This window comes from Mesitornis unicolor, unplaced genomic scaffold, assembly GCF_000695765.1.
Source record: "Mesitornis unicolor isolate BGI_N332 unplaced genomic scaffold, ASM69576v1 scaffold12269, whole genome shotgun sequence".
Classification (NCBI taxonomy): Eukaryota; Metazoa; Chordata; class Aves; order Mesitornithiformes; family Mesitornithidae; genus Mesitornis; species Mesitornis unicolor.
In genome coordinates this window covers 41,954-67,548 of record NW_010208129.1, presented here as the reverse complement: position 1 = coordinate 67,548, position 25,595 = coordinate 41,954, and the positions used below count along the sequence as shown (strand labels likewise).

General features: G+C 42.8%; 1 protein-coding gene across 1 annotated transcript in view; it reads right to left on the bottom strand.

Annotated features, from left to right (window-relative positions):
- LOC104546882 (CUGBP Elav-like family member 4) overlaps positions 1 to 25,595 on the bottom strand; it is a gene marked incomplete at its 5' end in the record, with an annotated part of 65,767 nt that overhangs the window by 2,505 nt on the left and 37,667 nt on the right. Inside the window, one exon of the mRNA XM_010192387.1 lies at positions 22,272 to 22,438. Within this exon, the coding sequence (XP_010190689.1) occupies positions 22,311 to 22,438 (128 nt within the window). The remainder of the gene's footprint in view (positions 1 to 22,271; positions 22,439 to 25,595) is intronic.

Genomic DNA, 25,595 nt, shown 5'->3' with positions numbered 1-25,595 from the left:
TGACTGAATGACAAAAGAAGAAAAGATTTTTTTTATATATATATATATTTATATATAGTGTGGAAAAAGGGAAAGGTGGGGAAAGAAGATATATATAAAAATAATAATTAAAAAAAAATAACACACAGCATCAGTCAAAAAATCTAATGGAAATACTTGCCATTAAACTATAGAAAACGAAACAAGAAAAAAAGCAAAACAAACTAACTGAACAGAAAGAAAAGAAAGAAAGGAAGAAGAAAAGAAAGAAAGGAATTAAAAAAGAATGTAGGAGGCCTAGCCAGAGACACACACGTAAAACACACACTTAAATGTAGACGCACGGTCAACAGTGAACAGGAACAGAACGTTATGCAGCGGCTGTTGAGAAGAGCATGCACTGAATGAATGAGCGCAGACATAGATTGGTTTGCAGAGTCTGGAAAATAAATACATTTACTGCCAACCAGAATGCTTTCGTTAGCACCGGCCTTTCCCGCACCACCCCCAGCATCCTGGGCTTTGCTGGATGGCTAGCCAAAGTCCTCCGGGAGCCTTTCCCTTTCCTTGGATGGACTCCGCAGCAGGTACTGCTCTAATTCGTTTACATCCCAAGTTTAAAATCATGGGGAAGTAATAGACCAAGAGCTGCTTTGGCTACTGAGAATTTAAGGAATAAAAGAAAAAAAAAAGAAAAAAGAAAAAAAGGAAAGCAACTACTGCTGTTTGCTGCATGTCTGTTTAGCGGTTCACAGGATGGCGGCCTCCAAAACACAGCAATGCTGGTATGGTGTGGGAAGCAGACTTGTAGGAGTACTCAGATGATACGATGGTCCCTAAATCAGCATCATCAAAAGAAGTATATTTATTCCTTTGAAATTTGGCTCTGGCCTGAGTTTAAAAAAAATAATGGAAAAAAGGGGGAGAGAGAAGAGAAGAGAAGAGAAGAGAAGAGAAGAGAAGAGAAGAGAAGAGAAGAGAAGAGAAGAGAAGAGAAGAGAAGAGAAGAGAAGAGAAGAGAAGAGAAGAGAAGAGAAGAGAAGAGAAGAGAAGAGAAGAGAAGAGAAGAGAAGAGAAGAGAAGAGAAGAGAAGAGAAGAGAAGAGAAGAGAAGAGAAAAAAGAAAAAGAAAAAGAAAAAGAAAAAGAAAAAGAAAAAGAAAAAGAAAAAGAAAAAGAAAAAGAAAAAGAAAAAGAAAAAGAAAAAGAAAAAGAAAAAGAAAAAGAAAAAGAAAAAGAAAAAGAAAAAGAAAAAGAAAAAGAAAAAGAAAAAGAAAAAGAAAAAGAAAAAGAAAAAGAAAAAGAAAAAGAAAAAGAAACTGCCAGGGACTGATTGCTACGATCTCCACAAACACCCTGTTCCCTACCTACAAAGGAGAATGTCCCTTTATTGGCCCAGGCAGTTTTGCCTCAGTAAACACCAAAAATCACTGCACACGATACACTTGTCTCAGTCAGCAGCTCTGTACCCTGTTCTCCAGGTATTGCCTTTCTATCCCCTTGGCAGGGCTCATATCTCTCCTCCCAGCCTATTTCTGAAAAGTCACTGCACACGACTGAAATTTCACCTTGCGTTTGGTTGTCACAAGAATATTGTTGGCAGTTCTCATCCTGAAGTCATGCATGCTGGCTAGAGAAAATTCTTTTTCTGTCTTTTTTCTTTTTTTTACTGTTTCTGTATATTTTCTGAGCTGAAACATGCTTTTTGGCTACAGCAGTTATGCTCAGCTGACAAGAGACGATGCTGAACTAAGTCCTTGATCTGAGCACTGGCTTCAGCTCCACACTTTTCTCACAGTTTGCTGCTGTCTTGGTTGGAGCCGACTCCTTCTTGATGGTCAGGCTCCAGTGCCCTGTCCCATGATGAGTTGTAGGTGTCAACCTGAGCTTCCTGGAGTTTAAGTGAAGGCAATAGTCTGGTACTCCATGGCAGATGTAAGATCTGGGTCTACAGTTATTTCACAAGCCAAGAGGGAGAAAACTGTTTTTGAAGATGGCCTGAGGTAGAGCTGTTGCCGCTTGATCCTGGGTACCCAAGGACAAGCAGTGTCATCCGTACAGGTCCAAAGTGTGCATAAGGAAGAAAAAAAGACCTCTAGAATCCCTCTTACCACTCAGAGCTTTCTGGCTATGTCATGCCACAAGAAAAGGAGCAGGTGAGGGAGAAAAGATAGCTGGTAGCACCATCATAGCAAGACCGAACTCGTCCCTAACCTCAGCCATGCCAACAACACGGGTTAGACTTTAGGAGAAAAAGGGTTAACAGGCTGCGCTCCCCTGAATGGATCAAGGAGGCAGTGGGAATGGGAGAGATCTAGTGGAGCAAATAATACCCTGCTCTATCCTGGGGAAGTGGTAGCAACCCATGTCTCCTGTCCAGGGTTGGAGTATGGAGTGGCACTGGCTGCAGTGTCAGAGGTGGCAGCACTGTGGGCAATGCATACACATGTGGATACTAGCTCCAGGCAGCTGTCAAGCTTAGCAGAGGTTCCTTGAGATAACCTTGACTGGGTAAAATACATTTTCCCTTGTAGATGTGGCAGGAAGGACCAGGTTGGTCTGCCAGTTATCACTGGCTTTGGAGCAGGTACTGTCATCCCTCTGACTGTCCTTCACACACATCTTCATCCAATGTGGATGTGACACATACACACACACACACACCCCCCCACCCCCACACTCCACAAATGAACAAACATATATATGGACAGGTGAAGGATTAGGACTTGCTGAAGCTAAAAGAACAAAAAAAATAAACAAACCAGAAAATATCCTTTCACACGAAAGTCACATGTCCTCCTGTCTGCCTAACTTGTGTCTGTATTTCAGGCATCAAATGAAGCTGTTCTAAAGCAGGGGTCTACAGGACCTACCCAGTCAGTGGAAAAGTCCTTTAGGTGGTCTGTACGGACATATCCTGCCCACACACCTGGTGTACCTGAGTTTAGGCAGGATTTGTAATAAACAGTAATATATGTAGGTCAATTGAGTGAGTTAGACGAAACGGGCTTTCAAGCACACAATCCCTTTTTCAGGTCTTAAAGTTGGGGAGACAGACTTTACCCCTGGAGGGCTACAGTGGCAAATGCTTTTTTCTGTTGACTATGCAGAGGAGTTAGGTACCTGTGTTATGAGGACTGCTTCATCAGCGGCCTGAAATTGAGAGGCAAATTAGGCATCTGTGTTAGATAGGCTGGACACCAGCCAAACTCATCTGTTTAAGAAAAGCTGTTCACTTTGCTAAGAATGGATATAAAGTTTGGATATTGCTGAAGTAAATTTGTGAGTAAAAGTGTTAAGGTTATGAAGACAAGTACATACAACCTAGTTCAGAAGTGATGCCTTGGAGATTAAAAAGGATCAAACTTCCCGAGAAGTTAGGGTCTGTGAACAAGGACAGATTATGCAAAGTATCCTTGCTGCAGGTAACACTGACCAAGAATTTGCTCCACTGAGTAAACCATATCCAAATACATCTGGTAAATGCCAATATTCCTTCAACTCAGGTTCTTCTTCAAAGCACCTAAGTGGAGCCTGAGACTGTTCTCCTTGGATATTGGATAGAGATAATGACTTAAAGTCCAAATGATAGGATTCAGGTTGCAGACATCTCAATCCACACAAATCACTCTAGGCTGGTTTTAGTGGAGATGGACAGGGCTTGCAGGTTCCAATTCAGTTGTCCTAAAGGACCATTCCAGATGAGACTGTGAACCACAGCCAAAAGGGGCCTATATAATTATAAACACTCCTGTGGTTACAATGAAGACCTCGAATGCTCAGTTGTGAAGGAGACAGTTACAGTGTGGATCCATAATGTCAAAGGAAATGAACCTCAGTCAAAGCCTTGGTTAGAGCAAACACAACTTTAGTCATGTCCTTGTAACCTGTGTTGTCAGCACAGTAGTCCTAATACTACAAACACCTCTGTCACAGGAAAGCTTTTGACAGCAGCTGCTAACCAGACTGCAAGGATCAGCTCTGTGTTGAAGACATTCATTGTCCATGTTTAAGCCAGAGCACAATTTACTTCCCCCAAAAGTCTTTGGCTTGGACTCATCCCAACCAGGTATAAGCCCTCAACTTAGGACCCCATTTACCCATAACTCTGCAAAGTCCATGGAGATGAAGAGGAGCAATGATTCTGCTTCACTAAGATATGAATAGGACTTGAAGGTGTCTCTTTTACTCTCCAAAGACTAGAAAGGAAATCCAAGGCTACTTGGCAAGTTAGTTAGGCCGAGTAAACAACTCATGGAAAGCTTCTCCATGGCTGCTTTCTTTCACCATTTCCACATGAGTAACTGCATGTATGGTTACCCTAGAAGAGACGTGCAGTGCCAAACTGTTCATATCTTCCAGCCCTACTTTCTGTGTGCATGGCCTTGCTAAAGAGCAACTGATGCTGAATTTTCAGCTCTTCTTCTGTATCTCTTTTGCTTCTCATAGAGCTTAGTCATTGCTGAGACCTGACAGCCATAAACTTGTAGGTCTGGAGACAGGCTAGGTTGTTTTTCTAAGGAGAGGTTTACTAGAGGACCGAGAGGAGGATGCTGAGGAAGCTTTGGTCCCATTACACCACCAGTCTGGTGGATAGTTATGACCTGAATCCAGGTCTGAGCACAGCCGGAAGGATTCTGGTGATATTAAAACTACCTTGGGAGTAGTAGTAAAACTACTTTAATGGGAGAAGGATTGCTACTCTTGCTAGTGTGACAAAGTCAAGCTGGTACATGAAGCAAGATTTGTGTCCATCTATACAACAAACTTTTGAAAGCAAGAGTAGAACTGGCCTTTCCCAAAAACTTTATGAACTAAGGAAGTGCAGATTATCTTCTTTAAGAGCACACAGCTCCTATGCATTGTAACATTCACTATATAGTCTAGGGACTGCTAGGCTTCTGCAGCACTTTGCACACACCTCTCAGGTCTACTACCTGCTGCCAGGGTATGAATGTATCTGCTATGCTTGCAAAGGTAACTAACTAGCCACAGGTGCAAGATTACTCTGTGTCTTTGCAGGACCACAGGACTGGTCCAACACAGCCTTCATCATGGTGGTCTACCAGGCTGAAGTTCTTCCACTGCACAAATCAGCTACCTCTTATTCCTTGTTATTTCTACTGTGTCTTTCCTCCTAGTCCTTCCTAGCTAAATCTCCATGGATGATCTTCTCTATCGCCTTTTATATGCTGTCTTGAAAGCAAAGAGCCTCTTGCTGAAGAAACTCAAAGCTGTAAATTGTTCCAGCACCAAAATGGCAACCTTCTGTGCTCACACCTAAGCCTCTGACCATGGCTGAACATTGCTCATATGCTCACCACATATGTAGACTTCTGGACCTTCATTCAATACACATTAGTCTCTGTTTTTGCACACACATGCACACACAAAAACACACACATGTCCATCTGTACAACAAATTTTTGAAAGCCAGAGAAGGACAGGCCTTTCCCAAAGATTTTATAATCTGAGAAAGTGCAGATGGTTTTCTTTAAAAGTACATGTGTGTGTGTTTGCCAGCCCATCCAAAACTGCAGTCAGGATCCTGTCCTCTCCTCTGCTGGAGCCTGTGCCCAAGTACACCTATAGCAAGGGAGCAGAGATATTTTTCCTCCGGGTGACAGATCTTTACAGCTATTGCCTCTGAGGCTGATCAATATTATTAAAATTCCAACCTGTGTTTTTCTCCCTTGCCTTTCTTCTTGTTTCTATAGCAATTTCTCTCTCTGTTTCATGCCTCTGCACCATCTTTCTTCCAATGGTGGATGGCTCTGCTTTCCCTTTGCTTCAGCCCTCCTCTTCACCATACCCTGATAGGAACCCACATGGATCTCCCCTTCCCCAGCTGCTGCCCAAAATGCCCAACAGAGGTGGAGGAAGGAGGCAGAGCTCTTCAAAACAGGCTCCAACCCTGTGACAGCCACTGCCAAGGCTGCCGTAGGGAGTCCTAGATTAGGAGCCCAAATGTCTTAGAGCAGGAAGGGCAGTGCAGTGAAGGGGACTTTGCATCCATGCTGGCATTAAATGAAGCCTGATCACTTACAGAGGAAATCAATGCATTTACCTGGACTCTTGGGGTGGTATTTTTAGGAAAAGAAAGGGTAAAAAAAGAAAAGAAAAAAAGGAGAAGAAAAGAAAAATGTTTTTGCCAGATGCTTCAGTTCTAACATCTGAAGGTTAGAAAGGAGACAGATAGTATATATGAGTCTTTATATATATGGATATGCACATGTACATATCATACATATGTATACATACAGTGGTACTATATATACATACATATCAGCAGAGACAATTACACACATACAAACAGAGAAGCTAATGTGATCTACCAGGGAAATGAGAGTTCAGCATTTCGAATGCTAATGTTTTTGGTGGGTTATTTTTTGTTAAGATGTTTGATGACCCTGCCTCATTTTTCCCATTTATAAATTAAAGGTGACAATAAAAATTAGCTCTTAAATTGTAATGACCTTCTTTCAAATAATCTTATGACTTACTTGCTGTGCAGTGTTGTTACTAGGATTGTTCTCATTTAACTATGTTACATTAAGAGCTGGTTGAAAAATGACAATTATTTTCCAGGGGAAAATTGTCATTATTTTGGCTTTCGTTCCTGTGAATATTTTAGTTTAAAAACAAAACAAATCTAGGGTGGGGGAAGCGGCCAAAAGAATTGATTAATTTTTGTCTTTTTTTAATCAATCTGAAAACCAGTCCGTTTTTAACAGGAATTTAGTGTTTTGAAGGCCAACATTTTTAATCAAGACAGTTTTGGTTTTTTGTGCTGTTGGCATTTCTTTTTTAATCTACTAGAATGAAAATTTGCTGCGGAAACATCCAGTTTGGTCAAAATGTCACTTTTTGGTCACCCCCTCCTCCCCCAGCTGGTTTGATGAAAAAATGTCAAGCAGCAATAGCTGTGTCAGCTCTGATTTATCTATTTTTCTAGAGCCATTAGTCTCAAGCAGCAGATGAAAAAGCACCACAGCGGAGTGGCTGCTCCTAGAGAAGCGAGCCCGGACAGTCAGAAAATGTCACTGGTTCCCTGCGCAATGTTACCCTTTGTCACCCTGTCCCTGAGCAGTGGCAGGAGAGGTGGTCACAGCATGATGGGGATCACGAGGTGGTAGGAACACCCCAAAAGAGGTGTGGGTGCATGTAGTGGGAGGAAGAGCTGGGCTGGGGAGGGAGAGAGTGGGGGTGCAGAAGGGAGCTCTGATCTGCTCCGCACTGGAGTTGTGGTAGAGAGCGATGGGTAAGGGCTGAGCGATCACAGCCCTGGTCACCCTCATCAGCAATATCTGAAATTTACTTGCAAATGTAGCCATGACTCCCTATTCCTCTCTCAACTGTGTTTTACCAACCAAGAGCTTTGCAGGCAAAGGTCAGTGCAATAAATTCAGGTCATTTTGGGAAGTAGGGTGGTAGTGATGGTAAAGGTCAAATATACATTGTATGGCTACTTTTCCAGCAAAGTCTGTAGCCTTTTCCACTCCTGATGGTCAGCTCAGTGGGTCCTGTGCCCCAAGGAGCATTTGTCCTGGCTTATACTGAGCGCTCACTCCTACATTTGCTGCTGGTGAACATCAGGTTGGAGAGGAAATTAAGCTGTGTGGTAGCTACCTTTCTGCACATAATGAAAGGTTCTTTATTACAAGGGGGCCTCAAGGAGTTTTCTATCTCCTGAGCATTGTACCAACAGTTTAATTAAAAAAATGTACATGGTTGAGAACCAAGTCTAATTGAGAAGCTGTGAGAGAGTCTCTGTGCCCAGTCTGTGCTGGTTCTGCTCTTTTCCCTTTGTATATTGAATAGAGCTCATCAAAACACTGACAAACCTGGTGCTTCACTCTCCCGTCCTTGCTGCTGAGGGTTAGACAGGGATACTGTGTCCATTTCCCCCTTCCTTTTTCTGGCCAGACAATGGCACCTCTTAGGATGATCTCAAGACACCTAATCACACCCAGCTCATGGATAGCAGGTAGGGTTATGCTGCCCCTGACCTTCAAGTAGATTGCCTAATCCACCCTATCTGGATCTCAAGTGTCTGTCACAAGACACCATAACCCACAATTGTCTCCTAAGCTGAGGATGAGGAATTTGGTTTCTAAATTTGGTCTCCTGCTCACCAGCAGGAAGAAGTTTTTGGGGTGGTGCCTGTGTGGGGTTGCATCCAGGAAAGGAGGAGATCCCAGCCCTCCTCCCAGCCAAAATCCCTGGCAAGGGTCCCTAGCGACTCCCCCAAGCCTGGTCCTGTGCCAATGGCAGGAGGCAGGGCTGGACTCCGGAGCCACCTGGGCTGTCCATAGTTGGGGTGGTGGGGGCACCCTGTACTTCAATGTTATGCAAGGCTTTCTGAGTGCAGCAGATACTTATCCATGCACATTCCTGCCCTGCATGGCAGGACGTGTACCCTGCAGCATTTCCTGTGTGAAGTCTGCTTCCCTGTGATACCTAATGGGGCCACTTCCCAGGGGTGAGACTTCACCCTTCTTCTGCCAAGTCTGTGCAACACCTCACCCAGCCTCTGTACCCCTCTAAATAAGAATCCAGCCAGGAACACATACTCCCAGCTTGCAGCACTCAATTACTCCTTCTGATATTTTATTTTTTTTGCCTGCAGCTTCAAATTACCTTCAAGGTGCACAGTGCAATTAGCTAAAAATATTTCCTTCTTCATTTTAATTGCACTAAAACTGTAATGTACCTCCAGCGAGGAGCAGTAAGGTGGAAATTGGTGCCCCAAATATTTCAAATTGATTAAAGCCCAGAATGACTCAATAAGCTTACATAGTTCTATTAATTACTAAATGTTATTAATTTCTTTTAATAAAAAACCCCACCTTCCTGAAGCCACATTCTGTATGATGTTTTTGAAGAAAGATACTTTCACTAAGGAGATGTCAACTCTTCCTGAGTTTGAGAATGATAGGACAAGAATTTCTCCATATAGTTGGAGTAGTTTCTATCTCAAAAATTCACAGCTCTTGGCAAATTTTAGTATCTCAGAATTTGATTCTGAAAACACTTATGTATGTGACTGATGTATGTAACTTCTGTATGTGACTCATTTCACTGCTATAGCTGAGGTATTTATATGGTTCTAATTTAGAGCTGGATCACATTTTTGTTCAAAGCCTTTCTTGATGGAAAATGCAGGTGATCAGTCAAACATTATGATTGCTCAAAAAAATTGAAACTTCTTGTCTGAGAATTTAAAAAGAAATCCAAAGCAAAACATTTTTTTGAAAGCACTGAAAACCAATGTGCTGATTTCTTCATTCCCATGATGGCTGGTTCATAAGATTACTTCAACGTACTTTGAAAACAGTATCAAAAATAAACCCCAAATTCTATTTGCATCCAGTGAAGAGTCTGATCAGTCTCAGTCCTTTGTGTTTCTGGTTCATTGTCATCTCAGACAGCCTGTGCTTATGCAGCCTGTCCCCTTGTGTCTGCAGCTGTGCTGACTGGGAGTGCTACCTTCCCCTGATCCCGCAGAGCTGAACACCAAGGCTGGACCCCTTTAGCTTTGCCGCTGAGCTTTGCTTTGTAACCTATTTTAGTCTGAATCAACCCGTGCTCCTTAAATGACTGAGAGAGCAGGACACTGCTGGTGTAGCTGCCTTTAACATGTCAGGAAGCTCTCACATGAGCCGTTCAGCTGGCAGAAGTTAGATGGTGGAGAGATACCGAGCATCTAGAAATGGAAACCCCGCCAGTTGATCTTGCTGCACCTAAAAGTTAAAGTGTGGCCATGATCGTAAGCTGTAGAGAGGTGTCTGATGCTCCAGCCTCATATTCTAATACTGGAATTTCATTCTTTAATTCTAATATTAATGGTCTCATTGGTTTGAGATTTTGAAAAATACTGCAGTCATCTGAGGTCTTGAAATTTTGTCAAAGGACCTCAAAAGAACTGCAGAAAGGATTAATACCTGTATTCATTATTTCTAAAACAATGGTCCACATGTCTAAATTTGATTTGTTTTATTTAGTTTTGTTTTACATTGTTAGTACCAACATGACAAAGACATTATGAAAGGTGACCACGAACAGACTTTGGCAGTGACATCTTTCGCTGGCCAGTGTGCCTAGAGAGGCTGTCCCCAGGGATGCGACAGGTCCTCATCTCTTTTCCCTCTTCTGGTCCTTAGCTCTCAAATGTGCTCGCCAGCTTGGATAGCAATCAAAGCTTGCATGTTATAGAAACATATTTAGGAGGAAACAAAGTGAGATCCAAGAGCTGGTTTCACACTGGTCATCGATGAGATGGCAGATGAGTCTTTCTGTGCTGTAATGAATTCAGCAAGTTTCTCACCAGTCAAATGACAGGCTCCTTTCCTTATGCTCCCCCCTGTGCCTAAGAACTAGGGTGAAGAATGATGGTGGGGTAGAGGTGGAATTGAGCGCACATCTCACCCACTTTCACGCCTGTGAATGAAGCTTGGTCATGATGATGGAGCCCAAGGCAAATCTCAGAGAAATGCTGCCCATCTTTGCAGTCTTCCTCCCTCTCCTGCACTCACCAGGGCAAGAACAACCTCTGACCATCTACAAAGAAGCTCATGTGTGCAACTGATTCTTACACAATTTTGAGAGAAATTGAAGGTGCTAAGCCTCTTGCCAAAGGGCACATTGAGAAGATGAGTCTCTGAAAAAAAAGAAGCGCAGCCCTTCACTGCTGATGTGCAAGTCCATTCAGTTGCTTCCTCTGAAGCAGAGCTCCAGGAAGGCAGGTACTGGCTCCTCCTTCCCCATGGGAATACAGGAGACAGATTAAAGAGAAGGGGAAAAAAATCATTTCACAGCTAGTCTGCCCCGAACAAGAAAAGGTTCCTGACACCAACAAACTAATCAACGCTGAAAGCTTATGAGGTCAAGGTTTCCCTTCTCCTCCATTATTCTTTTGATTTTTTCTGACTGGCTTGGACTTGAGTGCTGCCCTAGCAAGTCTATAAATATAAAATCCTTTCTTGCCTTTCTCTGGAGCACACCAAAGACCATTTGAATACTTGCAGAGAGAAGTTAAAACTAAGCCAAACCAAAGCAACTTGAAAAAAACCAACTTGTCCAAACAATCTTCAAGTGCTGAACACAAATTGCTGTAAGTCAGGCTCAAGAAGCTTGTTTCTACTCAGCGCGAAATGGGAAAGGCAGCTCTCCCTCCTAAGAGCAGGCCCTCTGGATTCAGTGTTTCACGTGAAGGCTTACGGCTGGCAATGCTAATGCCAAGCAACTGGCAGAGCTGGCAGCAGGATGTGAGCTGGGCCTGGAGGAGGCAGACCAGGGCCATCAGGGTTGAGCTCTGGATGTGTGGGCTGCCTGGAGCTCCTCAGAGCCTGTGCCTCCTTTCCTGCACCCCATGAAACGCTGCTGAGCCATCTCAGGCAGCCATCAGTGCACAGCTGCCAGGAGTTTCCCTGACCCATTGAGAACATCCCAGCCTCTGTAGAGTCCTTCCCACTGGCATCTATAGAGTGCAAAATGCTCCTGAAGCCAAGTGGAGTGTGTTTATTAGCCCCCTTGGTAGGAGGTTTCCCCTTCAAGGGAAAATGGCAGAGGATCTGGGAATATCTATGACTGGTGCTCCACTGCAAATGTCCAGGATCCCTGTCGTAAGGCACTGCCCATGCTCTGCACTGCAGCACAGGGTGTTTTACTCAGCAGTTTTTTCACAGAAAAGGCATGGCTGTTCCCTCCATCTTTGCCATCCTTGGGCTCTGCTGGACTCTGTGCTCCTTCAGTGCTCTGTTTGGTAGAAAAGGGGATAAGAAAAATGCCCCATTCCCTACCAAGGTCTGACAAACAGGAATCATAGCTGCAGCATAAGCTTCTCTGATGGATTCTGCCTCAGTAAAATGAAATTAAGATTTCAGCAAACAAGCCCCAATTCCATGGTACCAGTAGAACAAATGACATCTGATAATTGCTAACTCCTTTTGCTTATTCTTTGCTCTGTTCACCCCATCAGTCTCTCCAGATTATATTTTCAGCTGAGTTTAATGAACGCCATTTATTAAACTAACACCAGGGTTCTGCTCTGGCCTCAGACAGATGTGCCTGCTAATATGAATCATTTTGTTCAATTGGATTATTCTGATGGAGAGCGGATCCCCGCCACTCCGAGGAGCACAAACAAATGGGGAACAGCTCGCCTCCAGTGGTGACCAGCCGCTTGTATTCATTAGGAGGCAGCTCCAGGCTCGGCAGGCAGCTTGGCAGGGTGGTGTCCCTACTGCTCCCGTCAGCTGGTGCTTCTGCTCCTTCCCATTTTCCCCTCATGCACAGAAAGAGCCCATATCTCAGCGTGGACCATAGCCTGGATCGTCAGTGGGGCATGAACATCACTGCTACCTGTTCTGTGTTTACCAGCTGCATGGGCAATGGGATTCACCTTCTCCTTTATCACAATGAACCATCCTTTTTTGAATGCAAGACCACCCCCTAACTCCACATCCTTCCCTTCCCACTGTGCCATGTCTGACTTCCATTACATTGACACGTGAGAAAATGTAGACTACTTATTTGCTATTGATCCTTCTTTACTCTGATCTTCTCCAATTATTTGGGCAAAAGGACAGCGATGATATGCTTTTAAAGGATTCTATTAATCAGAGAAAAGAGATAAAATCCATCTGAAATCTCCCAGACAGAGATCCCCTCAGTCTATCATTTGGGATTTTAGTGTTGAAAATTTTGGGTCAATCTCTGTAATACGTTGTGTTCAGGCACCAGACATCCATCTATCTGTCTGTCTCAATACAAATCCTACCTTCTGTGAACCATAAAACTCCTAGCAGAGTGACATTACCACTTCTCACATCGACAGAACACACTGAGCACACATAACTTGGGGAAAAATTACAGAGGCAATTTGAAAGATCAGAACAGAGAAAGCAGAAGATTTCTGCTCCCTGAGCATAAGTGGCCAAATCCCACAACAAGTCTTTAGCTGGCACAAATCATCTTTGCTCTGTTAAAGCCCTTTTTTTTTTTCCAGGTGAAGGGCAGGCCCAGCACTTCTCCAGCTACCTGTGATCCCCAGGACAACTCATTCTAGAGCATTTCTAAAGGAAGAAATTATTTTCATTTTAATCTTATGCAATATCCCAGAGTTACTTCCAGAGATCACTGGTGAGTACCAGAAGACAGACTGTCAGGATGTGGGGCTGTGCTGAAAGAGAAAAGATGCCAAAGCCAACCATGGTGCCAGTCCATATGCCCTTACTAACCTTTGAGTGTGCTTTTCAACAAAACCATCTGCTGAGAGTGAATTCCTACTTTCAAGTTTAAATTCAGAAACTCTTCTCCAGGAGCGAAGTATTTCTTTACTCCTGATCAGGATCTGATCCTTTCTCTAAATTGGATTATATTGGTTTTCATAGGAACAAGAAAAAGACCTATAGGAATTTCTGATGAAAACTGCATGGTCAATACCAAATAACGTCCATGCAAGCTAAGAGCAGAACACAGAAAAAAAAACCCTTCTGAAAGCACCAAATCTCTTAAGAATTGATCTGTAAGAGCCCAGTTTCCTACAGCAATTTTGGGGCTGCCTGCCTGGCTTCCCTTCCCAGTGCCCAGTCTGCCATGGTAGAGCAATGTGTGCCATGCAAGGAGAATGCACAGAGGAAAATAAAGAGCATGGAAAGCGTTCACTTGTCAGATGTCACAGGAGACAGAATGCACCCTCTGCTGATGAGTGGAGATGCTTCAAGAGAGGAGAAAAAAAGAGGCCCTTATCCAGCAAAGACAAATTTGTAGCTGACTGCACAGCCCATGGATTTCATGGCCCAATCATTTCCAAATCCTTATAAATCAAGGTAACCAAAATCTCTTTTCTTTAGTAACAACCTGCTTTTTACGGAAGATATTGTATTACAGCACTCTGCCATGACACAGCACACCCAAATCAATGAAAAGATGTCTGCTGCTTTTAAGGACTGGGCCTCATATAACCAGAAACCTCAAAGGCAGATATCTCATTGCTGTTAGGATTTCAAAGAGTTACCCTGTTCTGCATAGAACCACTGCTTCAGACAGACCAGCTGCTGGCTCTGTCCTACATGGGAAAAAGGGGACATTTGAAGATGTGGGGAGGGAGGATACCTCTCCCAATAATGGGAGAAATCTGCTTTCTGAAGAGGATCACTTAAGTGTGCAACTGCGACTCTCCAGAGATGAAAGAGAATTTCTTCCATTTGGAAGTCATTGTTGTGCAGAGGGATTTTTAAAATAAACCATAGGGATGTGGTTGGAGAAAGGCACGCTCATTCCCTAGTCATTCCCTGCTCTAAAAAGACCAGAGTGTCCAGAATAGTGATATTGCATCTCCCTCTAGAATTGCAAATAATTGAGACATCTCTGCTAGATGAACATTTAGAGTTAAATAAGTAATAGTGGGCCTGAGTCCTTGGGTGCCATAAATCAGTGTCACTTCACTGACTTCAGAGGCGCTAGTGATTGACGTTGCCTGAGAACTTCACCTGATCATGGCTGTGGTTAGTACCTTTCCAGACAGAGCATTGAGTTTTCATTTACTGTGCTTCTTGGTTGGGAAATGACTTGACTGCTGTTCTCCTTTCCCCTCCAGCTCAGCCTTCTACACAATATTTCAAAAAGGTTGGATGAAGCTCAGCTAAGTGGAAAAATGAACCATTTGAAATAAAAACTGTTTTTTCTCCAACTGCAGTCACAGGGCAGGACAAAAGACACCTCAGAAACAGCATTTGCACCGTAAACCTTCAATTCTCTGCTACAGCTGAATCAAACACTTCAGAGACCAGAGTTTTGATATTCACTTGTATCTGGCCAAAGTTACCATACCTATGAATTATTCAAATATGCAATTATTGCATTTGATATATCACTGGGTATAACTGTGGGAATGAGAAACAGTGTTCTAGTGCGGCCGATTGTATATGCCTTCTAAACCATAAGGACATCAATTTAAGATGCTTGCATTGATGGAGCACTCTGCAACCCCTTATTAAGATTCTTGCCAACTCTGGTAGCAGTTTTCCCCTGCAGAGTAAATTTCATGGAGTTTTTTAGCCTTCCTTTTCTTTATACCTACAGTGTAAGTGCCAAACACTACCCCATACAGCTTCAATTCATGGTTCTGCAGTAGCTCTGAAAGGTCAGTGGCAAAAAGATCAGATCATTTTCAGCCTACTGATCAATGCTACACAAGTGATCCAAGTCCTGTGAACCACGTGTTGGAGCTGACTTGTAACTTTGACTTTATTGGGACTTTCCAGTTTCCCTCATTAACCTTCTCTGCTAATACACTTTTCCTTAGGGCCAGAGGGCTGTGCCCTGCCTTTGGCCTATACTGTCTATCTTTATCTGGACAAAAAAGCATGTTCATGATGCTGATGTTTTCTTTTGACTATCAGCCTTCAAGCATATGAAGCACAGGGCCATTTAAGAAGAACGTCTCGTGCATGAAGTGCTAGACCTTTATGGTCTCATACACTGAGCTTCAAACAAGTTGCCCTATGCCCTCTCTCCAAGTACTCGCATTTGCAAATTGATAACGTGCTTCCTTCTCCGCTCATTAGTGGGTACTGCTCTCTCCAGTGCTCCAGTAACAAAAGATTTTGCTGACTTGTCACTTACGTGAAGGTCCTGCAGGAGAATGACCACACTTGTTTTTAAACCTCATCCTGGATTTTCACAAGCCTCTTTCACCGTGGGTCTTTCCCCTCTCTGATTTTCTTTGTACCTATTTATTTAGCAGGAGACTACACTCTGTCAGTGCTTGCTGCCACTCAAACAGGCGTTTTGGCTATGGGTGTCTCCTATGTTTTTCTCTCTCTTTGGCTCTCATTTCAAATCATGGCTGTTTAAAACATTTACCCTTGCCTTTTTGTACATTTCCTACTTTTAATTACTTTAAGTTGCAGTCCCTCATGCACTTCCCCAGCAAATCTCTGTGCTGGATGAACCTAATAAGAGGGTTCCTTCAAAGACTAAAATTTACAGATTACAGCAGCTGCCCATTTACTGAAACAATCAAAGCTCACACTGTTTAGCTCAGAAGGTCTCTAAATCTGACCTACTCAGGTAATTTGCATGACATGTTCCATATGAGATCCCATTGTAAACTTGTTTGTCAAGTGGCTGAATATAACACTACCACACTCCAATCAGTCCTGGGGCTTTGGGTGCTTTGCTGTTGGAAGCCTTTGAAGGTGGCACAGCCATACCAAGCTCTTACAGTAGGGACAACTCAGCAGGCTCTTTGCTGGCTGAGTCACTGGAAAAGTTCTTACAAGCCTTAGAAAGTTTATTTTAGAGCATCAGGACCAACAGCATCATAGTGGGATGAGAACTGGGAAGCTGCTTTAATATCTGTTACTTAATTCTGAAATAACTGGATTATCTAACATTTAAAAAAATGGGGACATGGGTTTTAATGAAGAATTCATGCTTTGAACTGAAGGAAAGTGTTATGGTATTGCATTGTGCTGCTCTATCACTCCCATGACAAATAGTGCGGATCCGTTAGTGACCTACATGGACTCATTTAGATGCAAACACAGCAATACTCCTGAAAAGCTGCCCTGCTTTGAGGAAGAACAAGTTCCAAATATTGCTGAATGGAATTCAGTCTCAGAGCAGTAATTACTGATTGTAATTTTGGAGTAAATGCAGTAATTAATTATTGTCGTTTTCCATCAGTGCATTATATTGTGTGCCAATCTTAGAATAACTACAATAATTAGCAAATGGGATTTTGCATGCTCTGGTATTGAAACTGTGGTTTATAGAACAGGCATGAGAATTTCACCATAATAAATTTATTAGTAATTTAAATGGGCAGACAGGTTAAAAATGATAAGCCAAACAAGAAAAGGATTTCCTTGTCAGTTTTGCAAACACCTTCAGTAGTTCTGTTTCAGTCTCTCCCAGTAAAATTCACTTCCATTCTCATGTACGAGCACAACAGCGCAAAGCTTGGGTTACAAACACAGTAAGGGATGTGTAATTTAATCACAGTTATCAGTGGAAATTTAAAGAAAAAGTAATCCAAAGAAAAAAACAGTACTGGCTGAGCTGATGTTTTTCCAGTACCTAAGCAGACTTTCCCAAATGAAGCTGTGCCGATTTTGTTCTCACTTTATTCACTCATATTAAAGCTTGTGCTGGAGTACTGTTTTGATGTAATTATACCTGTGCAAATTTCCATAATGTAAGCAAGTCCTTAATGATCTAAGTGATGACTAAAGGAGGGAAATGACAATAATCTGTGCAGGAGGAAGAAGAACTGGTTAGCATGATTGTAGGAGGCATAACTACAAGAAATGGGATTAGATTCTGATAAAGGATATTTAGTCCGAGTGTGAAGATGAACAGCCTAATACACAACAGTGAGATCAATGCAATCGCAGAATAGACTCTCAGTGGAGATAATACAAGCCTATCTGAGAAGCATAAGCAACCAAAAATTCAGTAAAAAATACACTTTCATTAGACTTTGCATTGAAGCAATCTAAAATGACAGGGGACAGCCAGAAATTTTCCATTTACATATTTTTGTTTATGGAACAAATTTGTTTGGAATTTTGCTTGTCTTTTTTTTTTTTTTTAAATTTTTGGCTGATAATGTCTGCTTACTTTAAAATAAGGGGGTTTTTTGTTGCTCCCTTCCCCCCCCCCCCTAATCAGAGTACAGAAAAAGGAAAATGCAAAGTTTTTCAGTCTGGCAGCCTGTAGATATCAATGAAAAAAAATATTAAAAGAACGACATTTCCTCTGGGAAAAGATATAACCTATTCCAGCCAGCTGCAAAAAGAAGCATATCACTCCTTCTAGAATAAACCACATGTCAGCACATGTTCAAGAAGCTGTGAAGGAGGACCTGAATGTCTCTTTTTTTGTTTTGAAGCTTTGGCCTATGCTATTTCCCCTGGCAGTTTGGAGAAGCGGGTTGCCTGGATATTGCCTTCTTTTAGTGTTTTTCCACTACTTCTAGGAGCACAGCTGAAAAAAAAAATCTAACCATTGGACATTTTTTTTCACTCTTCTGCTTCACTTTTGTCTCAACCAGTTTGTCTCACTCACGTCCACTTTGTCTCACTCAGTTCTGTGCCAGTTAGTGCTCCAGGTTAGTCACACCCAAACGTTTCTCCATCTTTAGCTTTAAATAAAAATCCAACAGCAAAATGTCTGAGATGGTAATTAACTCTTTGCTAATGATCAGTTACCACAATGCCCACAGAAGGGGAATGGACACGATTTTCACCACTCTTCTGTGCAATGCATTTTATTGATCTATCAGCTGGATGCTTCTATGCCGCTTATTAAGTCCTTAATACTGGAAAAGCTGTGAATTTTGGGGTTTTCTAGGCAATGTTGTCCTGTCATGGCTCCTACTGACTTAGCATGGATGGGGCACTGGGGAACTGTTTGGAGACCCAGTTTGGAGAGCTGCAATCACACCCATCACTTCTGTTCCCATGGGGAGGACCGGAGGAGCTCCTCTTTCTGTCTGCCCCAGCAATCCTCTGTGGTGCTGGCCATGCAGAGAGCTCACAACCCAGACACTGCAGGCTGTACCACAGGGTGCTTCAAGGCTCCCAGAAATGGTCATCCAAGGGAGCTATGGATTTCAAGGTGATTTTTTCTTCATTGTTTTGTGAAGTTACTATCTGAAATACACAAGGAGTGCCTCCAAATCCTTACTTCCTAGTCCTTAGGGGCGGTTTGTAATAGAATATATTGATTTTGGCAGAGTTACCTCAAATGATACTCCTTTCTTACTTTTGCTTTCCCTTGGCACCATCTCCCTGCCCGCCCCCCCTTTTTTTTTTCTTCTACAACCCCCTCGTTAATTATAAAGGCAAAAGAGAGGAGAGGCAGCCATTTTGGAAACATTTTTCCATTTGAATTCTTCAGGGCTTTGCTTGCTGCAGCTCGTGGGCTTATCTGCCACATCACAGAGACCCTGTCAGTGTTTGACAGCAACTTTACAGCAGTTGCAAGGAAAACAAAGGACTTCAAATCACTGCGGCCTAGACTGCTTGTGCCCCAAAAGGGAGATTTCTAAGTTAAAAAAAAAAAAAAAAGTGCGTCAGAATTAAAATTGAGTGATCTTTTTTCTTGGTTAGGAAAAAACACTCTAGTGGTTTACATCAAACTGGGTGCTGCTTGTGTTTTTTGTTGGCAGCTTCTTATTTTCGGAAAAGAGTTCAATAAAACAAAGCTCTTCCTTAGAAAAATCCCAATTAAAAAGTTTCTTGAGCATCCTCTTGAAGCACATGAGTAATTGCCCTGATGTCAATATGGTTATGCACATGCTTCAGATTGGAATTAAGGACCCTGAAGAGCTGTCACCAAAGTAAAGCTAGTTAAAAAACATACAAAAGTTGCTGTGTTTCTGCCAGTTAAGGAAGCTGCCTGCTCTCAAGCTCTACAATAGCTATCTGTGCCATACCCATGGGCCTAGCTAGCTTCTGCCCTCATGCTTTTAGGGAACTTCTTGCTGCAGTAATGACATTGTCTACTGAGTAGAGGCAAGTCAGAGACTTCAAGAGGTATTCTGAAGGCTGACTGAAGCTGCACATGAAACCAGCCATAGTGGTACAAATACGCCATGCTGAGTTGAAAACAACTGACCTATCTTTAAGTAAGGGTAATTACTGAGGGCTTAGCCCTGTGCTGATTGCTGTTGCACAGCCCTGGTGGGAAGCTGGCTTGAGCCCATCATGACTGAAAGTTCTCTGCTTCTTGGGTGCTGATATGGATGTCTCCATATATGTCTGGGTATAGTTGCTCTCACCAAGTAGCCACTCTGGTCTAACCTGGCATGGTAGTCCCTGTGCTGAATTGATCCTTCCCTGTCACATGCTCCTCCAGTGTCCCTCTGAGGTAGCACACACTTGGCTAGTTCCTTTTGTTAGGTGCAAAACAATTCACAGAGAACTTTTTTTTCCTGGAGAACACTCTCCTGCTAAAATTCAGGTACTTCTTCAGCTCCTGCAAGGGGCTCACCAAGGTGCAAGTCTACAAGAGAATAAGGGTCTCTGAGCTGCATTTACTTCATTTTCATAGGTACTGTCTGTACCTCTAATACAGGCTCCTATAAACAAGAGGATGGAAGTGATCTGATGGTAACAACTGAACCAATTTTGCTGGACAACAGAGCATTAAAACCGAAGTATAAGCCAGGAAAGTTAAAGGACTTCCTATTTAAAGGTGACAGTTCAAGAATGTTCTCCTGCTTTGCAGAAGCAAATGAAAGAAAAAAAATGCTCTAAAAGAGAGAGATATGGAATTTTATTGCCATTTTACCAGCTGATTTATTTTTATATAATTTAATGGGGGAAAAAAACCAAACCCAAACAACCAATATTAATCCTGTTCCTGAGTAACCTTTTACTAGGAAACAAGCTGAGACCTCAACATCAGCCTGATCATGAAAAGGTAGAGCCAGAGCACTTCATATGATGCATGATAATGAAAACACCATAGACTTGTATCAGGAAACCTTTACCAACACAAGTGTCTACAGGCCTCCACTTTCTTACTTGACCATAAGAAAGAAGCATATCCCCAGTGATCACAGCTACACTACAATATGGAGCTATTGCTTGGTGCCAAACCAGGGATGTGCTTGTGTTCCTCCATCCCTTTGCAGGTGTCATTGGAAATCTCCTCAACAAAGACAGCTTCTGCTTTAAAAAATTGCATGCATGCATCTCCCACTCTCCTCCAGCAAAACCTGCAGTAAAAAGCCAGTGTGATGAAGCAAAAAGCATTTGGATATGGAAACATCTTGGTTTCAAGCTTCCAAGAGGCCTTGTCATAAACAAGGAAAAGAAAAGGTATTTGAAGAGGGAAAATGCACTGCCAGTTACCTTCATATAGTCACATAAAAAGGAGAGCCTAGACTATGGACGTTTTAACTTGCACATGCACCTAATATGGTTATTGAAAGGTTTCTTAATCTGTTTCATGTTTTCTTCAGTGCAGCACCTCTTTCAAAGACATTTTGGTCCCATTCCTTAATTCTCAGAGGAAAGGAAGCTGCTCTGAAGACTGGAACAATACATTTTTCAGAGATATTAGAGATAGCAGTGAAAAACTAGAACCCTTCATAGTTCTTTGAAAAGGCTGAAGATAGGGATTTCCTGCAAGTACCTTAGACGGTTCAAAAAATGCCTGAATCAAAATCACTGAATCTTAGACATTACAGCTATACTGGCCTAGAAGGGTCACCTAACCCATCTCTGTCACTAATTTGGGAGTGCAAGCTGCTTGTTGCACCTTGGGGCCACTCTGGCTGCTGGGTTTATTGGGAAATTTCTGGTGTTGAACAGTTTTAACAACAGGGAGACTTTCTGTCTCTGTAGCAAACACACGAGGTCTTGTATTTCTGTTTCTCAAAGAATTAACTTATTGGAAAATCTAGCCAGTGGTGGAAAATATTTCCGTTTTTGGAAATATCTCCATTTTTGTTGTTTGTGGTAGGCTGGGATTCCAATGAAACAAGCCACTCCTTCTGATATTTTTGACATTGGTACATGTATTAGAAGTTCCCTTGGAGCATCAAGCTGGGTCCTTTCCAACAACATAAAGTACATGAGTCTAAAAATGAGACCCTCATTCAGATTTGTCTAGGTCCTTACTTGAGCAAAGCTTCCTTGACTTTTGGTTGGGTTTTATCTACACACAGAAGTTAACAGTAACTGCACAAGAAGTGAGCATGTGTTCTTCTATTAATTTTGTGGGCTTGAGAAGAAAGAAATTGGGGGTTATTTAGTTGTTGGGGAGACATATTTACATAAAGTTATTGTGCTGGAATGAAATTGGATACAGACTATATTGCATGAAGAATGAAGAATGCTTTGAAACGTTTGCAACACAGAGCTATTGAGACAGACACTGTCCCAGTCCAGTCACCTGGGATTGAACTCCAGCCCAGTCCCATTTCTTAATTGCAGATTTTCTTCAGCCACCAGAAATGCTCTCTTTGGCTGAGCAAGGGGAATCAAGACGGCTGCTGGCTCTCCTCTAGTGACCAGGAAGACTTTGACCCTGGGGTGGGAAACTTGGCTCATCTCTCGTTAAGCATCCTTCCACCTCTTTTTCTAAAGAGACGCACACACAGACAGTTCCTGGTTTATGTGTGAGTGCGTATTTGTGCAGTGTGGCTCTAGCCAGAGGCCTAAGTGAAAAAGGCAGAAGCTAGAGAGTCACAGAGCTGAACATTTTTGAGGGTCTACAACACAAAGAGAGGCTACAACCACAGCTGACAACCTCTTCCCCATGCAGTTACCTGTGCTAGTGCTTTGTATCCAGTGGTTCCCATAACTCTTCAGTAGGGACGATTAGCATCCTTTGGCCTCTTCAGCTGGACCTTCAGCCTCTTCATGCCAATTTGGAAGCCATTCATAGCCTGGATGGCAGCTTGGGCACTGGCAGGATTGTCAAAACTCACAAAACCTGTCAAAACATGAGGCAAGGCAAGGAGTTTAATGTACCGAAGGGGGCCAAGGCACGTACATGCAACGACCACTGAGAATGAACATGGGGAAGGGGGTGAGGGTGGTGGGAGAGAGGGAGTGAGCAGGTAGGAGGGTGGCCAGGTGGGCAGGAGAGTGAGGAGAGGATGGTTGCCAATGGGGGACAAAGGATAGGAGGGGTTGTTACAGATCAGTGTCCCAGGACACAGTGCATGGGCTGAGTGCCAGTTTGGACACAAGACTGTGTGAAGCATGGGGACCCAAATGGTGGTGCCACAGTACTAGGACACACAAGATTTGGGTCTCCTCTGAGCTGGGTGTCAGCAAATGTGGTGCATGGTCTCAAGGCATTCTGTCTTGCTCTTTTTCCCTCCATCATGACTACAGCAAATATCTAGACCTTCCTGCACTCACCAGCATAACCTTGCCTTTGCCTTCCACTATTCATGATGAAGGCTACCTGATATACCTACTGTTACGTCCTTATTATGGCAATGTAAGTAAAATGTGAGTTTAATAAGTTCTTCATTATGGTATTCACTGGCATGAATAGTTTGATTGTTGGCCACTTAAGCTATATGAGAAGCTATTAACTGGCAATTTCTGCAGACTTTATGTTGACTCTGCAGTTGGGAAAGATGAACACTAGTGCTTTCTTCCCATGTTTTCCATAAGTAGTTTCCTACCTTGTCAGCAAATCATCCAATCAGCCATGGAGTGCATCCAGCAGTAGAAACACCTATAGTGGCTGAACACTGTATCTACAAGCCACCTAAAATGACAATCCTTGTCTCAATGGAAGACATGCTCTCTGGGGATCAGAAGGGCCAAGGTAGGTCAGAACCATGCAGCCTGCAATGCATCTAAAGCATTCAGCTTTTGGGAGGCTTCTGACATGGGTTTCTTTTTTTTTCTTCTTTTGTTTATGTTAGCTCCAGGAAAAGGTCTCATTTGCCCAGTCTGTCTGTGACTTTAGTTGGAGTGACCATAGGTCTGAGATGTTAGTGAGGCAAGGGGCCATCACATTGTATAAGAATTACCTCTGTTACCTTTGCCAGAAATGTCCCTGTGTGCCAACAACATTTCTGAGCACAAACCCTGAGCAAGACCAGCCTGGACCAGACTGTGCTCCAGACAAAGCCATCTGTTTCCCACCCCTGCAAAACTCTGGCAGCACAAATCAACCCTAGGAACCCAGTCTCTCTCAACAGACAGGTTGAAATGAAGAAACAGTTTGAGAGCCCCTCAAAAAGCGAATGCTGAGCACTTGCTGCCAGGTATGCACCTGCTCCTCTCAACAGCACGAGGCATGGCTTGCAGCCTTCGGCTGTACTGTGAATGCATCCAGCAGCACCTCCTCTCTGCTCTAGTTCCTCATCGAAAGCAAGTCTCAAAGATGACACAAGGTGGCTTGCATTTGAAAAAGACATGCATAAGTATAGACATATATGCAAGCACATCTTCTTACTCTTGCTTTAAAGCTGTACTCCCTGCCTTTATAACATAAGTTTATGTGAGAGGTCGTAAAAATCTATGGTCCTCAAAGTGAGATAACAGGTTTACTGAGTATGGCAGATGTGGTTTTAAGAGGGAAGCCCATGGAATAAATGGGCATCCTTCTTCATCCTCCCCTCTTGAAGCCAAGGCTCCAAGTAACTGTCTGTCCATGCAGTTTTCCTGCCAACCACCTGGATGAAGAAGTACTGACACTGCAGCTCTGGAGATGCGAGCAAAATTCTTGCTGAAGCCTCACAGCAGTCATCAATCTCTAAACAGAAAACTAGAAAGTTATGGTGAGTAATGAGCTTGGGTATTATTCAATGGCAATGGATCTGCTTTTGCAATCACTTTTAGCCCGTAAGTACGTGGTAATTTTCCTAGTTTCCATTTGACTAGTTGAATAATCTTTCAGTCAACAAGGTCTTATGATTTGATCTCAGCAAAGGAACAAACTAAACACCTCCTGATTTCACCTGAGTTGATTAAGTCTTTAAACACTGCTGGAAAGTTCCTTGGAAATGCTTTAGTTGAGCTTCAACTTCATCTTTGCAGTGTAGCTAGCTCACATCTTTGAATAAACAATGTAGTGAAAGACAGTTCTTTTTAAAATCACCTCTGGGTTGCTAATACTCCTGCCCAAGACCGGTAAACTAGATTTATAACAGTAGACTAAAACTGTGGCAGGGAAGTTGAGAGAAACTGGAACACAATCATGTAGAAAGGTCTTTAACATAGGTTTGTCTTGTCCTAACTTCAGACAAAGTCTGAGTATTAACACAGAACAGAGGCTGTTTTCAGTAGTTAGCTTGAATGTGGCCATGATGTTCTGGAAAGTAAGAGAATTTAATAGTTTGGGTGTGGGCGATTCTGTGCCAGCTGGTCCCAGTGCTAGAAGAAAGTGCCAGGTATGTTTACTTTACTAATATATACACAGCTACCAGATATCAAAGCTGAGCTGGCTGCAGCTGGATAATCGCTTGTGTCATGTCTGTAGAGAACCTAGCTTGCCTGTGAACTTTGATTTCTGCTCTTGTAACTGGTCCTGTTGCAATGTACCTCTTACTGACTAAATGTGCACATCTAGACTGTGTCTATATGCCCATCTCTTGGTGAGCAAATCACCTTGGGGTCCTAAAATAATCAGTGGAGGTCCAGCCAATATCGTCACAGTAGAGCGTAAGACCTGATTTCCCTCTTTTGTCAGGACACTCCTAGCTGTGCTCATCTAAATCAAGTCCCACTGACTGTGTAGCAGGGGCCAGTGCTGACTGCAGTGAAGGCAGGCACCTTGCTTAAATCGGGGTACCTCTACTGTGGCATCTACCTGGTTCCTTGGTTGGAGCTGACATCTCAAGTTAAGGTGTTGTTAACTGGCTAATGCCTCGGAGAGTCTCTCCCTAAAGTGATGTTAATTGCTGAATCAAGCTCCTGATTCATGCAAACCCCACCACAAATTCTGCCAAGTATGATGGAAGTCTGCTATTTGTCTACTTTTGCCAAGACTAGACTTTTATTTGGGTGACAAGCCCTACTGCTGAGATACTGATACGGTTGTACCTTTGGAAGAACCTTGCCTTTAGATAAGCTCACAAAGCTACACTAGTTTTTATCATGACTTTGTTTGTGAGATAAAATTC